The 23,942-nt window shown below is 39.2% G+C and overlaps 1 protein-coding gene across 1 annotated transcript in view; it reads left to right on the top strand.

Annotated features, from left to right (window-relative positions):
* The window catches only part of TRIP11 (thyroid hormone receptor interactor 11), a 52,222-nt gene that overhangs the window by 18,496 nt on the left and 9,784 nt on the right, over nt 1–23,942 (top strand). Inside the window, exons 9-15 of the mRNA XM_063290234.1 lie at nt 648–851; nt 2,371–5,400; nt 6,007–6,147; nt 6,232–6,425; nt 11,050–11,213; nt 14,169–14,272; nt 19,769–19,868. Coding sequence (XP_063146304.1) covers nt 648–851; nt 2,371–5,400; nt 6,007–6,147; nt 6,232–6,425; nt 11,050–11,213; nt 14,169–14,272; nt 19,769–19,868 — 3,937 coding nt within the window. The remainder of the gene's footprint in view (nt 1–647; nt 852–2,370; nt 5,401–6,006; nt 6,148–6,231; nt 6,426–11,049; nt 11,214–14,168; nt 14,273–19,768; nt 19,869–23,942) is intronic.

Genomic DNA, 23,942 nt, shown 5'->3' with positions numbered 1-23,942 from the left:
TTGAGCCTTATATTGAGAAACTCTGTTTTGTACCAAAGAGCTTGTAGTTCCTGTGTTTCATTAATAAAATGGAGAAGAAGGATAGTTATGTCCCTTTCTTAAAATGTATAGTTTAGCATTTCCATTGCACCAATTGATATAAATGCTTAGATGTCAGCAAGATTGCTTTCTTTGTAACCAATTTGCAGAAATATTTTTAAATGTCTTTTATAGATTTGATGGTATAAAATACCATAGATTGTTAGATAGGTAAAGGTAAAGGTTTCCCTTGACGTAAAGTCCAGTCGTGTCCGACTCTAGGGGGCGGTGCTCATCTCCGTTTCTAAGCCTTGGAGCCGGCGTTGTCATAGACACTTCCGGGTCATGTGGCCAGCATGACGACTCGGAACGCCGTTACCTTCCCGCCGAAGCGGTACCTATTGATCTACTCACATTTGCATGTTTTCGAACTGCTAGGTGAGCAGGAGCTGGGACGAGCAATGGGAGCTCACCCCGCCGCGCGGTTTCGAACCGCCGACCTTCCGATCGGCAGCTCAGCGGTTTAACCCGCAGCGCCACCTCGTCCCTTAGATTGTTAGATACTTACAATTATATTCAAATTGATTTTCTCCTATTAAATATATGGTCTTTTTTGTGTCTAAATTAAGGAAGGAATTCAGAAAGAAACAGGAAATTTACAACCTAAGTGTGATAGTACTATGGATGCATCAACTGAAGGACAGAACTTGGAGTTAAATCAGTTACAAGACATGCAAAAGAAACAACATGAATTGAATGAAAGCAGTGCTGAAAAAGAAGCTCTAATAGCAGAATTGGAAGAACTGGACAAGCAGAACCAAGAAGCTACCCAGGTGAGAAATATGAGAGAGGGGCAGGAAAAATGCATAATTTACAAACTATGTGCTTTTATGTTTAAATATCTGTAGCAACAAAACTGTATGGGGTTCTAGGCTTTCCTGGTCCACAATTTTTTAAAAACAATTCTAAAGAAAAGTAACACTGTTCTTCAAAGAGCGAGTTCCCTCTTTTCTCTGCCCCTCCCTGCCCCAAAAGGTGCAGACACAGACATACATGTATACACTTGTATTCTCTTTACAAAGGTTAATCACTGGTTTAGAATAGTATAGCTAATAAATATATATTCTGTACTGATTTATTTATCATGAAGGGTAACACAGTCTCTTCAGGGGCTTAGATTTGAAGCCCTCCTTTGCCACTAAATATGTCATAAGGTATTTTGGATTCATAAGACAGTTTTTGCCCAGTATATTGTGCTGCTTTCTTCCTCTTCCTTGTTTCATGTTCAGTCTGAAGCATGGCACACTACCATAATGTGGATCTAAGCCAGGGTCAGACCGTATGGTCACTACATTTTAATTACCTACATTTCCAAAATGTTAAGTGTATTTTACAGAGGAGTTTCATAACACATAACTCACCATATTGAGGGAAGTGAATTAACAGTTTCTCAGTAAACATCCTCAGCAGTTCCACGAAAACTACAGCTGTTCTTTCAAAATCTGGGGCAGAATCTAAGACAATTCTCAATGTTTTTATTGGCTTTAATTCAGGAATGGACAACCTATACAGTGGATATAAAAAGTCTACACACCACTGTTAAAATGCCCTAAAAATATTCAGTTTGTTCTTCAATTGAATTGTACAGCTTGTCTGTTCTATTAAAAGTGGAAAAAATTCTGAAGTGGTTTATTTTGGTCTGATTTTTTTACATGTCAAAAACCTGGCATTTTAACAGGGGTGTGTAGACTTTTTATATCCACTGTAGGTTTAGGGCCACATGTGACTGTCAGCTTCACACATCTCTCCACTATATTTCAAAAGCCCTCTCTAATTCAGACCTCTGACTAGTATAATCTACTTTTTCCCTGTAGAGAGAAGAATTAGCATTTTTGACAAAAGGAAAAGGGGAAAGGATACATTGGAAAGGGGAAGAGATAGGCACAAAGTAACTCCACTGATTTTTGGCTGTGATTTTGCTCCCCACATACAGCTCCCAACAGATTTTCCTGAAATAATGCCCTCTCCCCTTGCTCTGATTGAAAAAGATGGACACCCAGCAAAATGTCAGTATCATCAATTGGGAATTAATCAAACCCTGAAGGTCATTCTTCTGTTAGTGAGGAGGCAATTGATCCTACTTAAGAGAGTGGTAAAATGCACTGCTGCTGGAAAGTTGTATTTCTTTTGTTAGAAATTATATTTCTACAATGATTTGATATTAGTACTTTACAGTAACAGAAATACAATACTTTGAAAACATTTTGAAATGAGAATGATTTTTTTTCACTCAAAGCTTTACTACTTGTGTTTCAGAAATAAGTAAAAAAATACTTTTTTTTTTAATTTTAGCATATGATTATGTTGAAGGAACAACTAGCCAAACAAAATGCAGAAGCTGCTAACGTTATCGACCAGCTAAAACTGGATGTAAAATCTGAGAAAAGAACAATATCTGTGTTGGAAGCTGAGAAAATGGAAATGAGCAAAGAGCTGCAGAGCCAGAAAGAAACATTGAATCAATGCACATTTGCACTTAATGATTTGCATATGACTAAGCAACACCTGGAAAATAAAATAAAAGAGTTAAAAGAACAACTTAAAACATCCCAACGTTATAGCTCCAAAAATGAACAGGAAATTGTAGAATTAAAGAAGAACCTAACTGAAAGAGAAGAAGAATGTTCTCTTCTCAAAAATGAATTAACCAAGATACATCAGAAATTTAACAGTTATAATCAAGATCATTCAACTATGGAAAGAGAAAAAGAAATGTCAGACCTGAAAGAGCAAATTTCTGAAAATAAACTGATAAATACAGATTTGGAGAAATCTATCTTGAATCTTCAAACAGAAAAAGGAAGACTTCATTTAGTATGTGAGGAACTTAAACAGCAGTTGCAAATAGCTAATAGTGAGAAGAGCAAGACTGGTTTTGAAAAAGATACTATGCTGGAAGCTTTGAAACTTGAAAAGGGACAATTAGAAAGAGAATTAAGCCAATCTGAAAAACAATTGTTGGAACAGGCTCATAAATATGAGCAGACCATTGAGGAGTTGTCAAATGCACGTAACATGGATACCACTTCATTGCAATGTGAACATGAACGGTTAGTTAAACTTGCTCAAGACAAAGATTTTGAGATAGCAGAACTCAAGAGGAACATTGAACAGATGGAAGCTGACCATGAGGAAACTAAAGAGATGTTAACCACTAGCTTAGCTGGGCAAAAACAACTGACAGAGCTCATAAAAGAGAAAGAGATCTTTGTTGAAAAATTTAAAATCAGAGTTTTTGAGTTAGAGCAGCAACATGAAGATTATACTGAGAACACCAAAAGAGTTGAGCTTTTAAAGCAGAATTTAGAAGAAAAGGAAAAAAGTCTTTCAGCTATGAAAGAAGAGAACAGTCATTTGAAAGAAGAAATTGAACGATTAAAAGAACAACAGAGTAGGTCACCTCCTCTGGCTGAGCCCAAAACCTTAGATATCATCACAGAACTTGAAGCAGAAATAACACAATTAACTATACTTAAAAATAATTTTGAAGAAGAGGTGAAATTAAACAAAAAGATATTTGAGGATCAGAATTTAAAATTGGCCCAACTACAGCAATCACTACAGGAGTATAAAAAGGAAACTGAGGAGTCCAAATTTCAGCATGAACAAATGAACATAGCACATAGGCAGGTATGCATGGAGAAGGATGAAGAAATCAAAAGCCTACAGAGAACAGTAGAACAAATTAAAACACAACTAAACAATCAGAGAAAAGTAATTCAGCAAGACCCTCCTAATCTTTTTCAGGAATCTAAAGTTCAAACACTTAATGGTGAAAATGGGAATGAGAAACATGACTTATCTAAGGCTGAAATTGAAAGGCTGGTAAAAGGCATCAAGGAGAGAGAAATGGAAATCAAGCTTCTGAATGAAAAGAATGTATCACTAAGTAGACAGATTGACCAGTTATCCAAAGATGAAGTTGGCAAACTTACACAGATCATTCAAGAAAAAAACTTAGAAATACAAGCTCTTCATGCAAGGGTTTCCTCCCCAATTTACAAGCAAGATGTTCTTTTCCTTCAACAGCAACTACAGACCTATGCCATGGAAAGAGAACAAGTGCTGGCAGTTCTTAGTGAAAAAACTAGAGAAAACAGTCAGTTAAAAACAGATTATCACAAGTTAGTGGATATCGTAGCAGCTAAGGAATCAGCCATGAAAAAACTGCAGGAAGAAAACCAAAAGCTATCCAGTGAATTTGAAAGTAGCAGTCATGATATGTCTCGCGAAACTATAAAGAACTTGTCCCGTATCATTCGAGAGAAAGATATTGAGATTGATGCATTAAGTCAGAAATGCCAAACTTTATTAACTGTCCTGCAGACTTCCAGTATAGACTCAGGCAGTGAGTTACAAGGAATTAATAGCAATCAGTTTGAGGAGCTTTTACAAGAACGTGACAAGTTGAAACAGCAAGTAAAGAAAATGGAAGAATGGAAGAAACAAGTCATGACTACTGTTCAAAATATGCAGCATGAGTCTGCTCATCTCCAAGAAGAACTACAAAAGCTTCAGACACAAATTTCAGTTGATAGTGAAAACAATTCCCAATTGCAGATAGAATACAATGGTTTAATACAGGGCTATGAACAAAATGAGAAAAAGCTGAAAATGTTTACTCAAGAATTAGCCCAAGTTCAGCAGAGCATAGGAGATCTTAATAATACCCGGGATACAATTCTTGACAAGCTTGATATGGCACCACCACCACAGTTGGTAACTACTTCTGTTGATGGAAAACCATTAGAGGTTCCCAGTAATACTTCTGAGATGTTTGACAGTGAGTCCAAATCACTAAATGAGGAACTAGAGTTCATGAAGAAAACATTGCAGGAAAAGGATTCACTTATCCAGACTTTACAAGAAAATAATCAGAGACTGTCTGATTCTATGGCTGCATCATCAGAGGTTGAAATAAAATGTCAACAGGAATTTGGCTTGGAAATAAAGCAGTTAAAGGAGAAATGTGACATTTTACAGATGTCCCTCAAGGAAAAAGATCTGCTAATAAAATCAAAAAGTGATCAATTGCTTTCTCTGAGTGAAAATCTTAGTAATAAAGAGAGTGAAAATGAGCTGCTGAAGCAAGGCGTCACTAACCTGAAAGAGAGAACTCTTAGCTTAGAAATGGATGTTCATAAATTGAAGGAAGAAAATGACAGAATAATGGCAAAAAGCCAGGAAAAAGAAACAGAATTCCGAGCACTACAAGAGACTAACATGCAATTTTCAATAATGTTAAGGGAGAAGGAATTTGAACATAATTCCATAAAGGTGAAAGCTCTTACATTTGAAAAGATGTTGAAAGAGAGAGAACAGGTATGCAATTAATTTGAATTCTTATTCTTCAAAATCAGATGGGAAGACATGTGACTGCCATTATGTCAAGTTATTTAAATTCTGTTACAGGATTCCTATTTCCTATGCAGAATTCAGACAGTGATAGCAGCTTTTTATTTTTTCCCACTAGAGCATAGGTAAGGAAAATGGGACCCATGAACACTAGCATGCCTGTGAACGCCCACCTGACTTGAATTATTTTCTGGTTGGCCATAGGAGAAACAAAATGACAAACTTAGATGGGCCTTAATCAGATCTGGGAGTCAGGCAGCATATAAATTTAATCATCCTCATCATCCTCATCATATCCTCTTGGGGCTATTCTTATGTTCTTAAGCTTTTTAAATTAATTAACTTAAGCGGGAAGCTGGCATGATGCAAAATATCAGCCTCTCAGATCAACTTTACTTAAAAAAATGCTTTGGGGATCCACATAAGACTCACAGGCAACAGCAGAAAATAAAATTGGGGGGTGGCCACATTTCTTTGGAACTATATCTGCATGTTCAAACAAAGATTGCTTGCTTGGATGTGATATACCAGAGCTTTAATTGGCAATTCTCTTGTTATTTTTATTTGTGAAAGGGAAAGACAGTTGAATTAAACCAGCTGTTAAATGAAGCCAAGTCAATGCAAGAAAAAGCTGTTGCTTTTCAGCAAGAGCGAGATCAAGTCATGTTGGCCCTCAAACAGAAACAAATGGAGACTAGTGCTCTACAGAATGAGGTAAAGGATGCAAGAAAATAGTGAATAATGAATAGATGATAGTAACATAAGGAACTAAAAGAATATTTCTTCAATTACATACAGGTGCAGTATTTACGTGAGAAGGAGCAGCGTTTAAATCAAGAACTAGACAGGTTACGCAATCATCTTTTAGAAAGGGAAGATACCTCCACACGTGAAGCTTTAGCAGCTGAGGATCGGGAATCAAAGCTAAAAAAGAAAGTCCAGATTTTGGAGGAAAAGCTTCTGTCTTCATCAACTGTAGTGGAAAATGTCAGGTAATAGTTTGTGTCATCAGTAACTGCAGTTTGCATGGATACATGTTCCAGGAATGAATACAAGAAACTTTACCTGCCCCAGTCATAATGGACTTTGGGCAGGGTATAATAAAGGCCCTTCCCAAAAAGCAATAACAACCCATATGCATAATAGAAATCAGCAATAAAACATTAGTATTTCAAAGGTGCCATTCGCTTAACCTAAGTGCCAGATGCCCATTGGGACAGTGCTGCTTAATCAATGAAATGAATGGTCTGTTTCTGAAATACTTGTAGAGTGGAGGTCATCTGTATTTCCAGCGAGAGTGTGTTTCCATAAAATAGGGGCCACTACTGAGAAGATTTATCACCCAACCTGTACCTCATGAATCTTGCAAAGAGGGGGGACCCACAACAGGCCTCTTTAAATAACTGCACCAGATGGGCAGATTTTATTTTGGCCTGATATATTGCAGTGTTATGCAGCAAAAGCATATTAGCACCCAGTGCTGCATCTTTAAAATAGGTGCTATTCTCAGTTGGCAGAATTAACCCATCAGAAATCTAGCTGCTGCATTTTGTACCAACTGTAGCTCCTGGCCATTTCCAAAGGCAATCCCACATAGAGCATTTTGCTGTAGGCCAGCCAGATACAGGGCATAGATATACCGTTGCTAGGACATCTTGGTCCAAAAAGAGTTATAACTGAAGCTGGTTGAAGGCTCCCCGGGCCACAGCTTCCACTTGCAATTTTAGTAGGAGTTGGAGTCCAGGAGAACCCTTTTAAATAATATGGGGAAAGCATCAAACCCCAAGAAACCCTATATTAGAGCGCCTAGGACTTAAACATTGTCCCTTGTAATGGTATGTGGGAATTACCTTGTGAGACAGGAGGGAGAGCCATAGATGGGACAACCAGCATGTAAAAGATGTTTCAGCCCACAGAAGGGAGATGGTGTGGGAAACGTTTCAGAATTTTCTTCCCTAGTTTTCTGGAGAGTAAAAGGAAAGTTGAGGAGAAATACTTTCAGTCTTACAAGATTCTGTTAATGTAACCTTACAATAAATATAGAACTAGTACTCCTGGTTGTGCTTCTTGTCTGGACTACCTTGCAGGGCTAACACCCTCTATGACCACTGATTACAAATGCCCCCCAAGGTAGGAGTAGAACCATTGTAAAATGGTGCCCCTAACTTCCAGTCCCTGCAAACAGTCAGAAGGATAGCAATTGATAGTATCAAATGCCACAGAGAAATCTAATAGGACCAGGCGGGGTACACTTCCCCCACTGAGATTGTGACAGAGGTAATTAACTGTAATAGGCTATGAGAATAACTTTGAGGAACAGGAAGAAGAATCACAACCAAGACAACCGTCAGATAAGAGAAATCTGAGTCCAAAGCAGGAATATAATTTGAAAAAGCATCTCAGACTTGATCCTCCCTAGTTCTCTTGAATGTAAAGGCAGAGAGGGGAAAGGCACATTCAGACTTGCAAGACTATGATACTGTAACATAATAAACTATGTTAGTAAGTGAGTAGTATTAGCATTCATAACTTTGGTTTCCTGGTCTCGACTACCTCAAAGGGCTGACATTAACCAGAGAACCAAACCAGAGAACCAAAATGGGACAGATTACCCATTACAAATGGGTAATCTGTCCCATTACCAGATAGGCTTCAGGTAATGTTTCATCTAGGAACCTCTGCAGCTAATTTGCTACCACCTTCTTAACTACCTTTGCAAAGAAGGGTAATTGGAAGCTGGGTAAAAGTTGTCAAAAACTGCTGGGTTCAGGTAAGGTCACTTTAGGAGAGGACATGCTACCATCTCCTTTAAAGCAGGTAGCATTACACCCTCCCCAGAGAAGGACTGACTGTCTCCTGGAGCCAGCTGCTCACACCTCTTCTAGCCATTCAAATAAGCCAGGAGAGCCATGGATCTAGTCCAGAGGTAGTAGAATTCAGACTACAGAGAACTCTATCCACTACAATTATTAGATGTAGTACATATAGAGCAGATTTTTGTGCTGTGTTTCGCTGACTTGGGAAAATCACTGCATCTAACTTCTAAGTTGTATATTTGTAACCCAAACAATCACTCCAATTCATAATGGGAGTCATGACCTCAACAAATAATAATGCTTGCAATTAATAAGGAAGGTTTAGTTCAAACATTTAAACCATAAACTTGTTGAAGATACAAATAGACAAAGATAAGGAAAACAAATACATATAGAAGAGAAAAAAATATGGTTTGAACTCCCACTCCAGCATACAGGACCACACATTAATACTGCCTGTTTTAACTTTGAAATTATTAAAAGAGTGGAAAAATATGCAGGAGTGGAAGGTCTTAGAGAGATTGGATTGGATAGCTAAGCCAATGGGAAGCTTATTTTGCTAAAAACACTACCAGAGTGAAATTGAGTCAGGGAAATAAAACAAGAAGGTTTATAATAGCCATTCAAGTGAAATGAGACGCCTTAATTTCTGTATGGTTTTTGGGGTATTAATTCAGTATGTCGTTTTATCTTCAATTCAGATTTAAGATCAAAATTAAAGCAGCATTTAAGATCTTAAAACATGATTTAGTACTCTGGTAACTATTGTACCTTGATTGATTGATTATGTGCCATTAAGTCAGGGTTGACCCTTAGCAACCACAAAGATTAGCTAGGATGATCTGTCCCCAGCCTGGCCCTTCAGGTCTTCCAATGGGGCATCCATCATCACTGTAATCAAGTCCATCTTTCTGCTGGTCATCTCCTCCTTTTCTTTCCTTATGTACTTCTCAAGGGAGCTGTGTCTTCACATAATCTGTCCAAAATATGATAATTTGAGCCTGTTAATTTGTGCTTCAAGTGAGAATGCTGGAGTTGTTCTGTGATTCATTTCTTTGTTTTCTTGGTCATCCATAGTATTCTCAGAAGTCTTCCCCAGCACAAAAGTTCAAAAGCATTAAGATTCTTTATATCCTGCTGCTTTGAAGCCCAACTTCCACATCAATAGAGTAAAAGATTTCACAAGGAAATCTTTGTAGATATCAACCTGTCATGGCATCAGAATATTAAAACTTTCATTGGTACTTATAAACTGCTGGTCTATGGCATATTTCTTGACTGCTGGTTCCTTTACTGTTGGTAGTAGATCCTAAAAGAGAGAAGCTATTCACTACTTCAGTGTCCTCATTGTCCATTCTCAGTCTGGTTGCTGTACCTGTTGTTATAATTTTGGTCTTTATTTTTAAGCTTAGTCCCATTTTTCATTGTATTCCTTGTCTTTCATTACTTGAACTTCCAGATCATTTGCATTTTCAGCTACCAGAGTAGTGTCATCAATATAGCACAGGTTTATTTTATTTTATTTTATTTTATTTTATTTTATTTTATTTTATTTTATTTTATTTTATTTTATTTTATTTTATTTTATTTTATTTTATTTTATTTTATTTTATTTTATTTTATTTTATTTTATTTTATTTTATTTTATTTTATTTTATTTTATTTTATTTCAAGATTTTTTAAGACCACCCAACTTAGACTGTGTGACTCTGGGCAGCATGCAACATAAACACAAAATAAATCAAAAAGAAGAAAAAACTATCTGAGAACAAATAAACAATATATAAATACAGAATCTAAAAGCTAAAATGTAAAATAGCAACCAAGTGCACAACAAAATAATCCCAAGGGGGACTCCCACTCAACCAATCCCTAATGCCTCAGGAAGAGCTGGATGGATAGATGGATGGATGGATGATAGATAGATAGATATTTAATCAGTTTACTTGTGCCTGATTCTCAGAGACTGCCTGGACAAGTCCCTGCAGTTTTTTTGGCAAAGTTTTTCAGATGTGGTTTGCCATTGCCTCCTTCCTAGGGCTGAGAGAGTGTGACTGGCCCAAGGTCACCCAACTGGCTTCATGCCTAAGGCAAGACTAGAACACACAGTCTCCTGGTTTCTAGCCAGATGCCTTAACCACTACACCAAACTGGCTCTCATATGGATATATAGATATATTCACTCTATTAAGAATTTTGATTATAATAGTAAAATCTAATACAAACTATGTTCATGCGTGGGAATAAGAGAATCTGGATGTGAATGGCTATGTATGTTAAATGTGAAAAAAGGCAGATAAAATTGCTGTCTGTACACTTAGCAATGCAGAAATAATTATCTGTCCCACATTGATCCTTTAAATAAAACAGAAATGACTGCATTTCCCACACAAGAAAATGCATATGTGAATGAATAGATGTGAAGAAGTGCTTTCTGTCTTTAGATCTCAGCTAAAACTGTCATACAATATTTTTTATATATGACCATAATCTATATACAGAAATGGCATTCCCTTTAAGCAAGGTCATTTTAATTATTTTTCATTATTTTGGTCTCAAGACAATGATAGACAAGTACTTGCTTATTTAAATAGAAATGCTGCCTGAACAGACTGGTTTGTTTTTTAACCTCAGGCGGCGGCGGCTGCTGCTGCTGTTGCTGCTAACATTCCTTTCTGGAAAAAATATGTTTCATATTTATATTTTGAAATTGAGGGGAGTATAAATAAGATGTACTTGGACAGCAAAACTAAGTTTTTTTTCTTAATAATCTAATGGATCATTTATGTTTTACTTGAAGCCATCAGGCAAGTATTCAGGTGGAATCCTTGCAAGAACAATTGAACCTTGTTACTGCACAGAGAGATGAGATTATGCTTCAGCTAACACTTTCACAAGATCAAGTTAAACAGTATGCCGTTTCCCTCACAAACCTGCAGATGGTGCTGGAGCAGTTTCAGCGGGGTAAGTTAAAATGTGTAGATTGCCATGATTGTTTTCCCTTTTAATCTAAAAATGTAATATACTATTCCTACTGTTTTTTTCTGAAGCAGGGCATTTTGAAGTGGAAATCTCCCTCCCATTCACTCTGGAGGCAGGACTAGAAAGGCTTCCCTCCTGTGGGAGGAGATACCTCTCTTCTCCAGTTCCAGCCCTTCCTTCTTTGGAGACCAGGCACACTGTGAACTCTGCCGACCATCCACATGGACAGGATCATCTTGATCAGAGACTTTGTTTGTTTTTCCATTTCCATTTCTTTATTTTTGCCTTCCTTTAGGGAAACTTCAGCTCAGTGGCTGATAAATTAAAGACAGAAATGCGCTGTCCAGGGATTCCTCAGAGTTTTGTAGCATCATGTCCCATTATCTCTCTCTCACAATTCCCTTGGAAGAATGCAATCAAAGTAGAACTCCCATGTTACCTGTTACAGATTACCGTGACTCTTTCTGATTTGGCAGCCATATAAGTCAAATAAATAAATAAAAAATATGCCTCTTGCCAGTACTGGAGTGTTTGGTGGCCTGGGCACCAGAGAGAATGTAAGCCAAAGGCACTGATTCTCCACCACCATCTTATGGCTCTTTGCCAACAAAATGACAATATCCTAGCTTCTACACTGGCATTGCTAGGTAGTGTAGTCCCTTCTGAAGCGTCAGTGACTTTCTGTTCCCCAGAGACCCCTGGTGATGGCGAAGGGGCTCCTAATAACAGGGGAGTTCCATGCTCAAACACTCTGATAGGAACTGGAAGAGCAGGGTGTCCTATCTTGTGACCTCTAGCCAGAGTGAGCCATGGGAGCAAGCAAGGAAGAAGTAGGGAAAAAACCATGCCAGTCCCTCCTGTATGTTTTTTATCTTTTTAGACCTTTCTCCTGACCCCTGCCATAGAGGGTGAAGATTGTAGGAAAGAAAAAAGTCACTAGGTAGGGGAAGAGATACCTAATCCCCTCCACTGCACATCCTACTCAGGGAAGTCTGCAAGGACTTAGGCCTGAAAGACCAACCTTATCTTCTCATAAGGTCCTTGCTGGACCTGCTGGCTGCATGTCTTCCTAGAAGCTAATTAATGCCTCTCCTTCTCAGAAGCATTCAACAAAGTCCCTGAGGCTCAGTGGGAGACCCCAAGGGTACTGAGGGATGTCTCTTTCCTGGTCACAAACTTCAGGCTGCTCTAGACCTTCTCAACCGCAGTAGATATCCAGGGAGTCTGGACAGAAGAAGAGTCCCAGCAGCATAAACATCCTGGAACTGTGCATCATGATTAGCTTAAACAAGATCCAGACTCTCCAGAAAGCTCAGCATGTCTTCCTTCTAATAGACAGTGTAACAGAGAAGGAGACACAGGATTAATGTAGACAAATTGCTGCACTGAGCTGAGAAAACACCTTCCTCCATGGACTAACACATCCAGGGGATCCACAACAGTAGACTGATTCAGCCTAAAAAAATCTAGACCCTGAGAATGCTCCTTTAACCCAGAGTGTTAGAACAAATTGTGTCAATCTTCAGGAAGCCAGTGATGGCCTTCATAGCAGCTCCCACCAGTTGCAAGGTAGGATAGCCAAGGAGCAGAAGGAACAAATATCTTCAGTGCCACCTGTCCAGAGAACTGCTTATGACAACCACCCCCCCAACCCCATTCCAACTAATCCCTAGACTTCTGTCACTAGTTTGAAGCTGGAGAGCAAAACTCATAATGATAGCATCCAAGCAGCCTAGAAGACCATAGTACTCAAACCTAGTCAATCTGTCAGCATCCTGTCCATAGAGTCTCCTAGCACCACCAGACCTGATGAGCCAAGGGAATTTAACCACCTGCATCCCAGTTGGTTACAACTACAAGTCCAGAAGTTGAGTGGGACTATGGAACCATCTTTCCAGCCATGGATATGATAAAATCAAACAGATCATCCTAGCATCCCTGATTTTTTTTTACCACCTGCATATATGAACTCATTCTTGGCCTTCCTATACAGAGGCTTTTACAAAGTACTACAGTCTCTGAAGACACGTGTCAATTCTCTTCCCAGTCCTAACACCAGGTAATAACCCATCCTCATATCAAGAGATTTTTCAGAACAACCTCTCAGCTAAGACCACCAATTATCTACAGCTATCCGTTATGGGACCAGATTCAGCTAGTATTACAAACCCTCACCTGAGCCCTGTTCAAATTCTTATGTTAATCATCCCTCACCTGACTTGGAAAGTGATGCTCCTAGTAGCCACAGCATCTGCTAGGCAGGTGTCAGAAATACGTGTGCTCTCAGAAGGAGTTCTGTATTATCTAGCCACATGTCATCACTTCGTGCCTAGACCCAACTTCATAACTAAGACAAATTTAGTCATCCAACAGAATCTCTGTAATCCTCCATTCTGCTCAGATATTTTAATGGCTTATCTAACATCCAATTTCTGCTAATCCTTCTATAATTTGAGCTTGTCCCAAATTACCAAGACTTGGACAGGTTCCTAGTTTTCCTTCAACAGGCACACCTTGACTATAAAATCTTTCTATGGTGATCAGGTGAATTAAACTACTCTACAAGATTCATCAGGGAATAATGGCACGCTCCACGAGATGCACAGCCACCTTGGCTCCCCTTGACATTATTTCCTCTCCCTGGAAACCTTTGTAGGACTGCTATGTGGTCATCTGTGCCATTCTTTATATAGCACTATAAGACTAACTCTCAAAGGATCCTTTGTTAGGAAGGTACTTTTAAAAATACTCCCAACAGAGAGCCACCCTCCTTAAACTATGATCCCACCCCTAGGGGCAGCTATGGTATGTCCCATTTCAGAATGCCCTGGTTCTCTGAAATGATACTAAATCTGTTGAACAAGTGGTTCTCTCAAATAACTGATTTTAATAATGATTTTTTTTTTTTAAAGCTAAATATACATATTTTAATTCTAGAAGAGAAAGCCATGTATTCAGCTGAGCTACAAAAAGCCCAAAAGCAGACTGCGGAATGGAAGAAGAAAGCAGAACAGCTAGAAGACAAAGTGGTTTTGTTACAAGTAAGTTGAGATGATTCTTATTTATTCAAACTGATTCAGCAAAGAAAAAGAATCAGGACTGTGAGAAAATTTTAAGGAGCAGTAACAGTAGATGTACAGTAATGCTTAAACATTTGTAAACCTTTTTGAATGTTCATTATTTCTGCATAAATATGACTGAAAATGTGATCTGTTCTCTACACAAGTCCTAACACTAGATAAAGAGGACCCAATTAAACAAATGAGTCAAAAGCATTATACTTGTTCATTTATTTATGGAGGAAAATGATCCAAAGCTACATATTTGGATGTGACAAAAGTATGTGAACCTTTGCTTTCAGTAAGTGGTGTGCCCCCCTTGGGCAGCAATAACTGCAGCTAAACATTTCTGATAACTGTTGACCAGTTGTGCACATTGGCTTGGAGGAACTTTAGCCCATTCCTCCTTACAGAACAGCTTCAACTCAGGGACGTTGGTGGGCTTCCTCACATGAACTGTCTGCTTCAGGTCCTTTTACAACATTTCTATAGGATTAAGGTCAGGACTTTGACTTGGCCATTCCAAAACATTAACTTTCTTGTGCTTTAACCATTCTTCAATTGTATGACTTGTGTGTTTTGGGTCGTCGTCTTGCTGCATGACCCACTTTCTCTTGAGCTTCAATTCACAGACAAAGAATAATAGAATCATAGGGTTGGAAGGGACCTTGGAGGGCTTCTAGTCCAGCCTCCTGCTCAAGGCAGGAATCCTCATACCATCTCGAACAAATAGTTGTCCAATCTTTTCTTTAAAACCTCCAGTGATGGAGCTCCCACAACTCCAGGAGGCAAGCTGTTCTACTGCTTAATAGTTCTTATTGTCAGGAAATTACTCCTCATTTCCAGGTTGGATCTCCCTCTGATGAGCTTTCACCCATTGCTTCTTGTCCTACCCTCAGGTGCTATGGAAAATAAGTTGACACCCTCTTCCCTGTGGCTGCCCTTCAAGTATTGGAAGACTGCTGTCATGCCTCCCCTCAGTCTTCTTTTCGTTAAGCTAAACATACCTAGTTCCTTTAGTCGTTCAGATACCCTGACATTTTCCTGTAGAATTTGTTGGTACAGTTCAGAATTCATAGTTCCATCAATAATGGCAAGCCATCTGGTCCAGCTTCAGCAAAGGATCGTTACCTTGTCGTGGTGCTGGAGCTTGAGCACCTCAATGATGCCATGAGCTAAACCGTGAAGGGCCACCCAAGACGGGAAGGTCATGACAGAGAGGTCAGACTAAATGCGATCCCTGGGGAAGGTAATGGCAACCCACCCCAGTATTCTTGCCGTGAAAACTAAATGGATCAGTACAACCAGAGATATGTCGGTATACCATCGGAAGGTGAGACCCCCAGGTCGGAAGATGGTCAAAATGCTACTGGGGAGGAACAGAGGATGAGCTCAACTAGCCCCAGACGTGATGACGCAGCTAGCTCAAAGCCGAAAGGACGGCTAGCGGCCGACGGTGCTGGTGGTGAACGGCGAATCCGATGTTCTAAGGATCAACACACCATTGGAACCTGGAATGTAAGATCTATCAGCCAGGGCAAATTGGATGTGGTTATTGGTGAGATGTCAAGATTAAAGATAGACATTCTGGGCGTCAGTGAACTGAAATGGACTGGAATGGGCCACTTCACATCAAATGACCACCAGATCTACTACTGTGGACAAGAGGACCACAGAAGAAATGGAGTAGCCTTCATAATTAATAGTAAAGTGGCTAAAGCAGTGCTTGGATACAACCCAAAAAACGACAGAATGATCTCAATTCGAATTCAGGGCAAGCCATCTAACATCACAGTGATCCAAATATACGCCCCAACCACAAATGCTGAAGAAGCTGAAGTAGAGCAGTTCTATGAGGATCTGCAGCACCTACTGGACAACACGCCTAAAAGAGATGTTATTTTCATCACAGGAGACTGGAATGCTAAGGTGGGCAGTCAGATGACACCTCGAATTACAGGTAAGTATGGCCTGGGAGAACAAAATGAAGCAGGACATAGGCTGATAGAATTTTGCCAAGACAACTCACTCTGCATAACAAACACTCTCTTCCAACAACCTAAGAGACGGCTTTATACATGGACTTCACCAGATGGACAACACCGAAATCAGATTGATTACATCCTTTGCAGCCAAAGGTGGCGGACATCTGTACAGTCGGTAAAAACAAGGCCTGGAGCTGACTGTAGTTCAGATCACGAACTTCTTCTTGCACAATTTAGGATCAGACTCAAGAGATTAGGGAAGACCCACAGATCAGCTAGATATGAGCTCACTAATATTCCTAAGGAATATGCAGTGGAGGTGAAGAATAGATTTAAGGGACTGGACTTAGTAGATAGGGTCCCGGAAGAACTCTGGACAGAAGTTGGCAGCATTGTTCAGGAGGCGGCAACAAAATACATCCCAAAGAAAGAGAAAACCAAGAAGGCAAAATGGCTGTCTGCTGAGACACTAGAAGTAGCCCAAGAAAGAAGGAAAGCAAAAGGCAACAGTGATAGGGGGAGATATGCCCAATTAAATGCAAAATTCCAGAGGTTAGCCAGAAGAGATAAGGAATTATTTTTAAACAAGCAATGCGCGGAAGTGGAAGAAGACAATAGAATAGGAAGGACAAGAGACCTCTTCCAGAAAATTAGAAACATTGGAGGTAAATTCCAGGCAAAAATGGGTATGATCAAAAACAAAGATGGCAAGGACCTAACAGAAGAAGAAGAGATCAAGAAAAGGTGGCAAGAATATACAGAAGACCTGTATAGGAAGGATAACAATATCGGGGATAGCTTTGATGGGGTGCTCAGTGAGCTAGAGCCAGACATCCTGAAGAGTGAGGTTGAGTGGGCCTTAAGAAGCATTGCTAATAACAAGGCAACAGGAGACGACGGCATCCCAGCTGAACTATTCAAAATCTTGCAAGATGATGCTGTCAAGGTAATGCATGCTATATGCCAGCAAATTTGGAAAACACAAGAATGGCCATCAGACTGGAAAAAATCAACTTATATCCCCATACCAAAAAAGGGAAACACTAAAGAATGTTCAAACTATCGAACAGTGGCACTCATTTCACATGCCAGTAAGGTAATGCTCAAGATCCTGCAAGGTAGACTTCAGCAGTTCATGGAGCGAGAATTGCCAGATGTACAAGCTGGGTTTAGAAAAGGCAGAGGAACTAGAGACCAAATTGCCAATATCCGCTGGATAATGGAAAAAGCCAGGGAGTTTCAGAAAAACATCTATTTCTGTTTTATTGACTATTCTAAAGCCTTTGACTGTGTGGACCATAACAAATTGTGGCAGGTTCTTAGTGGTATGGGGATACCAAGTCATCTTGTATGCCTCCTGAAGAATCTGTATAACGACCAAGTAGCAACAGTAAGAACAGACCACGGAACAACAGACTGGTTTAAGATTGGGAAAGGAGTACGGCAGGGCTGTATCCTCTCACCCTACCTATTCAACTTGTACGCAGAACACATCATGCGACAAGCTGGCCTTGAGGAATCCAAGGCTGGAGTTAAAATCTCTGGAAGAAACATTAACAATCTCAGATATGCAGATGATACCACTTTGATGGCTGAAAGCGAAGAGGAACTGAGGAGCCTTATGATGAAGGTGAAAGAAGAAAGTGCAAAAGCTGGTTTGCAGCTAAACCTCAAAAAAACCAAGATTATGGCAACCAGCTTGATTGATAACTGGCAAATAGAGGGAGAAAATGTAGAAGCAGTGAAAGACTTTGTATTCCTAGGTGCGAAGATTACTGCAGATGCTGACTGCAGTCAGGAAATCAGAAGACGCTTAATCCTTGGAAGAAGAGCAATGACAAATCTCGATAAAATAGTTAAGAGCAGAGACATCACACTGACAACAAAGGTCCGCATAGTTAAAGCAATGGTGTTCCCCGTAGTAACATATGGTTGCGAGAGCTGGACCATAAGGAAGGCTGAGCGAAGGAAGATAGATGCTTTTGAACTGTGGTGTTGGAGGAAAATTCTGAGAGTGCCTTGGACTGCAAGAAGATCAAACCAGTCCATCCTCCAGGAAATAAAGCCAGACTGCTCACTTGAGGGAATGATATTAAAGGCCAAACTGAAATACTTTGGCCACATAATGAGAAGACAGGACACCCTGGAGAAGATGCTGATGCTAGGGAGAGTGGAAGGCAAAAGGAAGAGGGGCCGACCAAGGGCAAGGTGGATGGATGATATTCTAGAGGTGACGGACTCGTCCCTGGGGGAGCTGGGAGTGTTGACGACCGACAGGAAGCTCTGGCGTGCGCTGGTCCATGAAGTCACGAAGAGTCGGAAGCGACTAAACGAATAAACAACAACAACATCTGGTCCAGAGGCAGCAAAGCAGGCCCAAACCATAATATTGCCACCTCCATGTTTCACAGATGAGATAAGGTTCTTATGCTGGAATGCAGTGTTTGCCTCCAATAGAAGAGAATATATGTAGTTCGGGGTTGAACTATGGAGTCCTTGGTGCTCTCTGAGCGTGGTTGTCTGCCTTCAGACATTTCATTAGCCGACTAGGTAACTGTCCTAACAGTCAGGAACCACACTGAGACAAGGAATAGGTCTCTAGTGTTTATTACTACTACATAAGACAGAAAATCCTAACAAACTGAAGAAGCGTGGGAAAACCCAGACAGATAAACCCCAAAAGTCAAGGCGGGTCTGTTCTGTGTCTCTTTGAATGGCTGCTTAAGTCCTCAGTACTACGCATGCATTTTCCTCCCTGGATAGGGGCCCCCTCCTGCTCACCATCAGTGCTCATGACAGTAACATTATCAGTGCTAGTGAGTGTGGTGTTTGCTCCCTGTTTATATACCATAGTTTGCCCTGCCCGTGTTGGTGGGGGTGGTTTTCTCCTTGGTAGTTCCTTAATTACATAGAGTTATCACATACATTACATTCATTCCATACATTCCATACAGTTACATACAGATAAAGTTACATACATACAGGTAGTTCCTTGATTATATACAGCTACTGTATATAAACAGGGAGCAAACCCCACACTCACTAGCACTGATGATGTTACCTAGTGAGGTAATGAAATGTCTGCAAGCAAACAACCAAGCTCAGAGAGCACCAAGGATTCCACAGTGTTTGCCTTTTGCCAAATGCTTTTCATCTGAGCCAAAAAGTTCTAGTTTGATCTCTTCCATCCAAATATTTATGCAGAAAAATTGAAAATTCAAGAGGGTTCACAAACTTTTAAGCACCACTATATGGATTAAGATGCTGGATGACAGATTCAGAAAGATTAGAGTAGCAAGTGGATGAAATAATTTGTGAGAAAGATAGAGATGGCTCATTGCACCATTGCACTCACTGCCTATAAAAAGTTTTACCTTAATAACATGAATATATGTGTTTATGTGTGATCCATATGAGTGACATAGAAGAGATCTATTTTGATTGCTCTGGTAATCATGGTAAACTTACTTTAACAATCCACCTCATCTTCCAGGAAAAGTTGAACGAAGCAAATGAAGCACTAGATTCTGCATCAAGATTAACGGAGCAGCTGGATCTGAAAGAAGAACAAATTGAAGAACTTAAAAGACAAGGTAACAAGATTATTTAAGATTTTTGCAAACAAAACACCATTATGTAACGTATCTTTTATTTTAGTAGTTAAAAGTGAAGGTAAAGTTGTGACTGAATCTTCCTCTTTACAAGTTGTTTTACTTTCTACAACTAAAGTAAAAAAAAGAAAATAAGTAGGTCCCTTGTGGTTTGTACAATCATTTCTTCCTCCAGTATTGTAGTGGAATCAGTGATATGAACATTGGTATGCCCCATGTTCTTCTTATTCTAGTGAGGCAATTCTTTAATCAGAATAAGACACACCTTAACAGTTTAATTTAAAAGGGAGTTCTTAGGAATGGAAGTGTAGTTGCGTTATTCCTGTATATTTTGATGAATACATTAACAGAAAATGAAATTACTCTTCTTCTTGATTGCTAACTTTTCCCTGAACATCATTAGAAAATTACAGATGTTTTGTGGACATGGTTCATTTTTATTAGAAAACTGTCAAAACAGTAAGTAAGGTAAAATAGCTTTCCTTAATTCCATAGGACATAGAAATTCTGTTGGTCATAACAGTCAAGACAATTTGTCCTTCTAAAAAAAATAGGAATGGGAAACCTACTAGAAGAATATAATCTGATCAAACTCTAAAAATTTCTCATAAATAATGTTTCATTGAATAGTAAAGATCCTCTGTTTTCAACTATTTTTATCCACTCCAAAATATTTATTTATTTATTTATTTAATATCCCGCCTTTATTATTTTTATAAATAACTCAAGGCGGTGAACATACCTAATACTCCTTCCTCCTCCTCTTTTCCCCACAGCAACAACCCTGTGAGGTGAGTTGGGCTGAGAGAGAGTGATTGGCCCAAGGTCACCCAGCCGGCTTTCATGCCTAAAGCGGGACTAGAACTTTCAGTCTCCTGGTTTCTAGCCCATTGCCTTAACCACTAGGCCTCTATTGGGCAGCTGAGATCCAAGAATATTGCTGCAGGTGTGTGTTCAGTTAGTATGTTGAGATTCATTGAATTTGTGCCACAGGGCTATTTGATCCCTTCTCCCACTACAGTCTCTTGTCAGAAGATACATTGGAAGGGTTGCAATGTAAATATATACCTTTTTCAGAAGTTGAAATGACCTCTATTAATATTGAGAACTACTGCATGAAGTGCTCTCTTAAAGTTGGGTGGGCAGCCTGTTGCCTTCCAGATGTTGCTCAATTCTATTTCCCAGCATCTGTCATCATTGACCATACTGACTAAACAACTGGATTTAAAGCTAAGAGACATCTGGTAGGGGCAAATGTGGCCCACACCTGCTAAAATGTAAACATTACAAGTATTGTATTGATACATTGAAATATAAAATTCCTCCCCTTTCCACAAGAAGAGTGATGTACCAGGTAGCTTTTATTTTCAGAAAATATGAACTTCTAGACTAAAAAACAATCATTTCAAGCAGACACTCAACTGTACAAATAGTGAATCCAGTTGTGCATTTGCCTTCAACTTTGCCTTATTTTTGGACAAAATATACTGAAGTGTTGATGAATACTATTGTAATATACTTTATTTACATCTTGGCCAGACAGTAGAAAGATTTGCCAAGAGAAACATTTTTTTTCAAAAAAAGAAGTTATTCCTGCTTATCTTAGTGTTGCAAATATATAAAATATTTGAATAGCATTGCAGACCAACTTATTTTCCGTAAGTCAAATTGAGATTAATTGTTTCTTATAGTACAATTTAAATATATTTATAGGGACTTCTATTTTAGCAAAGTGTAATTGAAATTCTCTTCGTGGTAATATTTGTTATAAAATAAATGTACCTTAAAGGCACCCCTCTCATGTGAAAGGTGAAAGAAAGGTCCCCTGTGCAAGCACCAAGTCATGTCTGACCCTTTGGGGGGACGTCGCTTTCGCGACATTTTCTTGGCAGACTATAGTGGGGTGGTTTGCCATTGCCTTCCCCAGTCATCACCTTCCCCAGCAAGCTGGGTCCTCATTTTACCGACCTCGGAAGGATGGAAGGCTGAGTCGACCTGAGCCGGCTACCCGAGAATCCAGCATCTACTGGGATCGAACTCGGGTCATGGGTAGAGTTTCAGTTGCAATACTGCCGCCTACCACTCTGTGCCACACGAGGCTCTCATAGCCCTCATACCTCTCTCATAGCAATCATTGATTATTATGCTCATTTCTTGAAAGACAAATCTGTCAGTCTGAGCATACTGGCAAATCAGAATGCACAACTTAGGTTTTTTTTAAGTTGACCGTCATGGCTAGAATCTGGGATGGAATATTTTCAGGGGAAAGAACAGCATGCAAAAGGCCAGATTGCATTTTTGTCATTACCTTGCTCTCTACAGTATTAACTGTTTTGTTTGTTTGTTGTCCTTTAAAGAAAGCAGGTACCTCTAGTTAGAAAACTCAAGAAAATCAGAGTAGTTTACAGTAATCAGAATCAGTACAAAATATAAAACTGTGGGTTATACTGCGTAAGATATTGTTTCACCTTACTCTCGTGTAATGCACAGCTGCTTGATCATTAGATATGAGAATAGTGTTTGTGGTCAGTGAAGCAGTTGGGGATGTGGAGAAATTTGGGATTTGGCCACATGAGATCAGCAGCCACTTCATGAGGAACTGTGATGTCTATCGCTTAATTGCATAAACGTTGCCCTAAATTCCAGCTGTGTCTTTGCAGTTTGTACTTTAATGGGATAATAGCATGTAAAGCACATAGTACAACTTGCAGCCAAGTTTCAGTGTGCTTCATGCCCATTTTTCTACCTTTGAATTGCCCTCTTGTAATTGGCATGCACAACTTATTTTAGCTTTGTCAGCTGGTTATGATCAAGCAGTGCTTTGTCCTGTTGTGGATAGATCAGTTAATTGATCAAATATTGTTAGGTGATTAGTCAAATATTTGATGAAATCATTACACAGGTAGTGGCTTCCTTTATTTTAGGGTAGTCAAGGCTACCAGATCCAGGCTGTAACAGCAAAAAGAAACAACAAATTCTTTGCCACCTGGACCCAATAGTCCTAACTGTGTTTTTTGTTAGGGACTGTAGAGGTGAATGTTATTAATGCTATGCTCTGCATTACTAGTATAAGAAAATTTCTCCTATAGCCACTTATTATATCTGCTTGTTGTTGCTCAATCATTTAGTTGCTTCTGACTTTTGTGATCCAACAGACATCATTTTGCCAGGAGTGTCTATTAGTCACTGCTGCTTTGAGTTTTTGTAAGCTTGCACTTACTCATGGCTGTAGTCACTATCCCTGAAAATTTTTGAGCTTTGGAAAATATTTTACTACTTTAATGCCTTCTCTCCCTATTTGCAGTGGGTTGGCACTGCTTTTCAACATAATCTTAGTTGTTTTGTTTTTTGTTGTTTTTAAGTATTGAGCAGCAGACAGAATTTTGCACACCTCTTTCACCTTCAACAACAACAACAATTAAAAATCTTTCTTATTTCCAGCCATTACATATCTGAGGCTATTGATATTTTCCCCTACAATTTTAATCCCAAATTTTAATTCTTCCAGTCTAACATTTCTTATGAGATGTTCTGCATGTAAGTCGAAAAGGTAAGGGGACACTATACACCCACTCTCTTTTCGCACTTTTTGAACTATTTAGTTGCTTTATAGTCTGTTCTAACTGTTGCCTTTCGGTCACCATACAGATTCTTCAACAGGCTGAGATGGCTCAGTACTTCCATATTTTTAATGGCTATCCATAATTTGTTGTAGTCTTCACAGTCAAAATCCTTGGTATAATCAAGAAACTCCCTTGCTTTTTCCATTATTCATTGGATATTCACAGTGTGATCTCAGGTACTTCTGCCACTTTTGAACCCAGCTTGTATATGTGGCAGTTCTTGTTCCATGTATTGTTGCAAAATCTTGAGCATTATCTGACTAGCATGTGAAATAAGTATAATTACTTGGTAGTTTGAACATTCTTTAGGACCACCCTTTTTCAATATTGGAATATGAATGGAATGATACTCCATTCCAAACCTCTTAATCCCTGGCTAGTCAACTGATGATGCTGAGGTCTTACCTAGTGCCTAGAGGCTAGATGGGGAGGA

This window comes from Candoia aspera, chromosome 1 (genome assembly GCF_035149785.1).
Source record: "Candoia aspera isolate rCanAsp1 chromosome 1, rCanAsp1.hap2, whole genome shotgun sequence".
Classification (NCBI taxonomy): domain Eukaryota; kingdom Metazoa; phylum Chordata; class Lepidosauria; order Squamata; family Boidae; genus Candoia; species Candoia aspera.
Note: the sequence above shows the minus strand (reverse complement) of the source record. Positions and strands in the feature narration are given on the sequence as shown.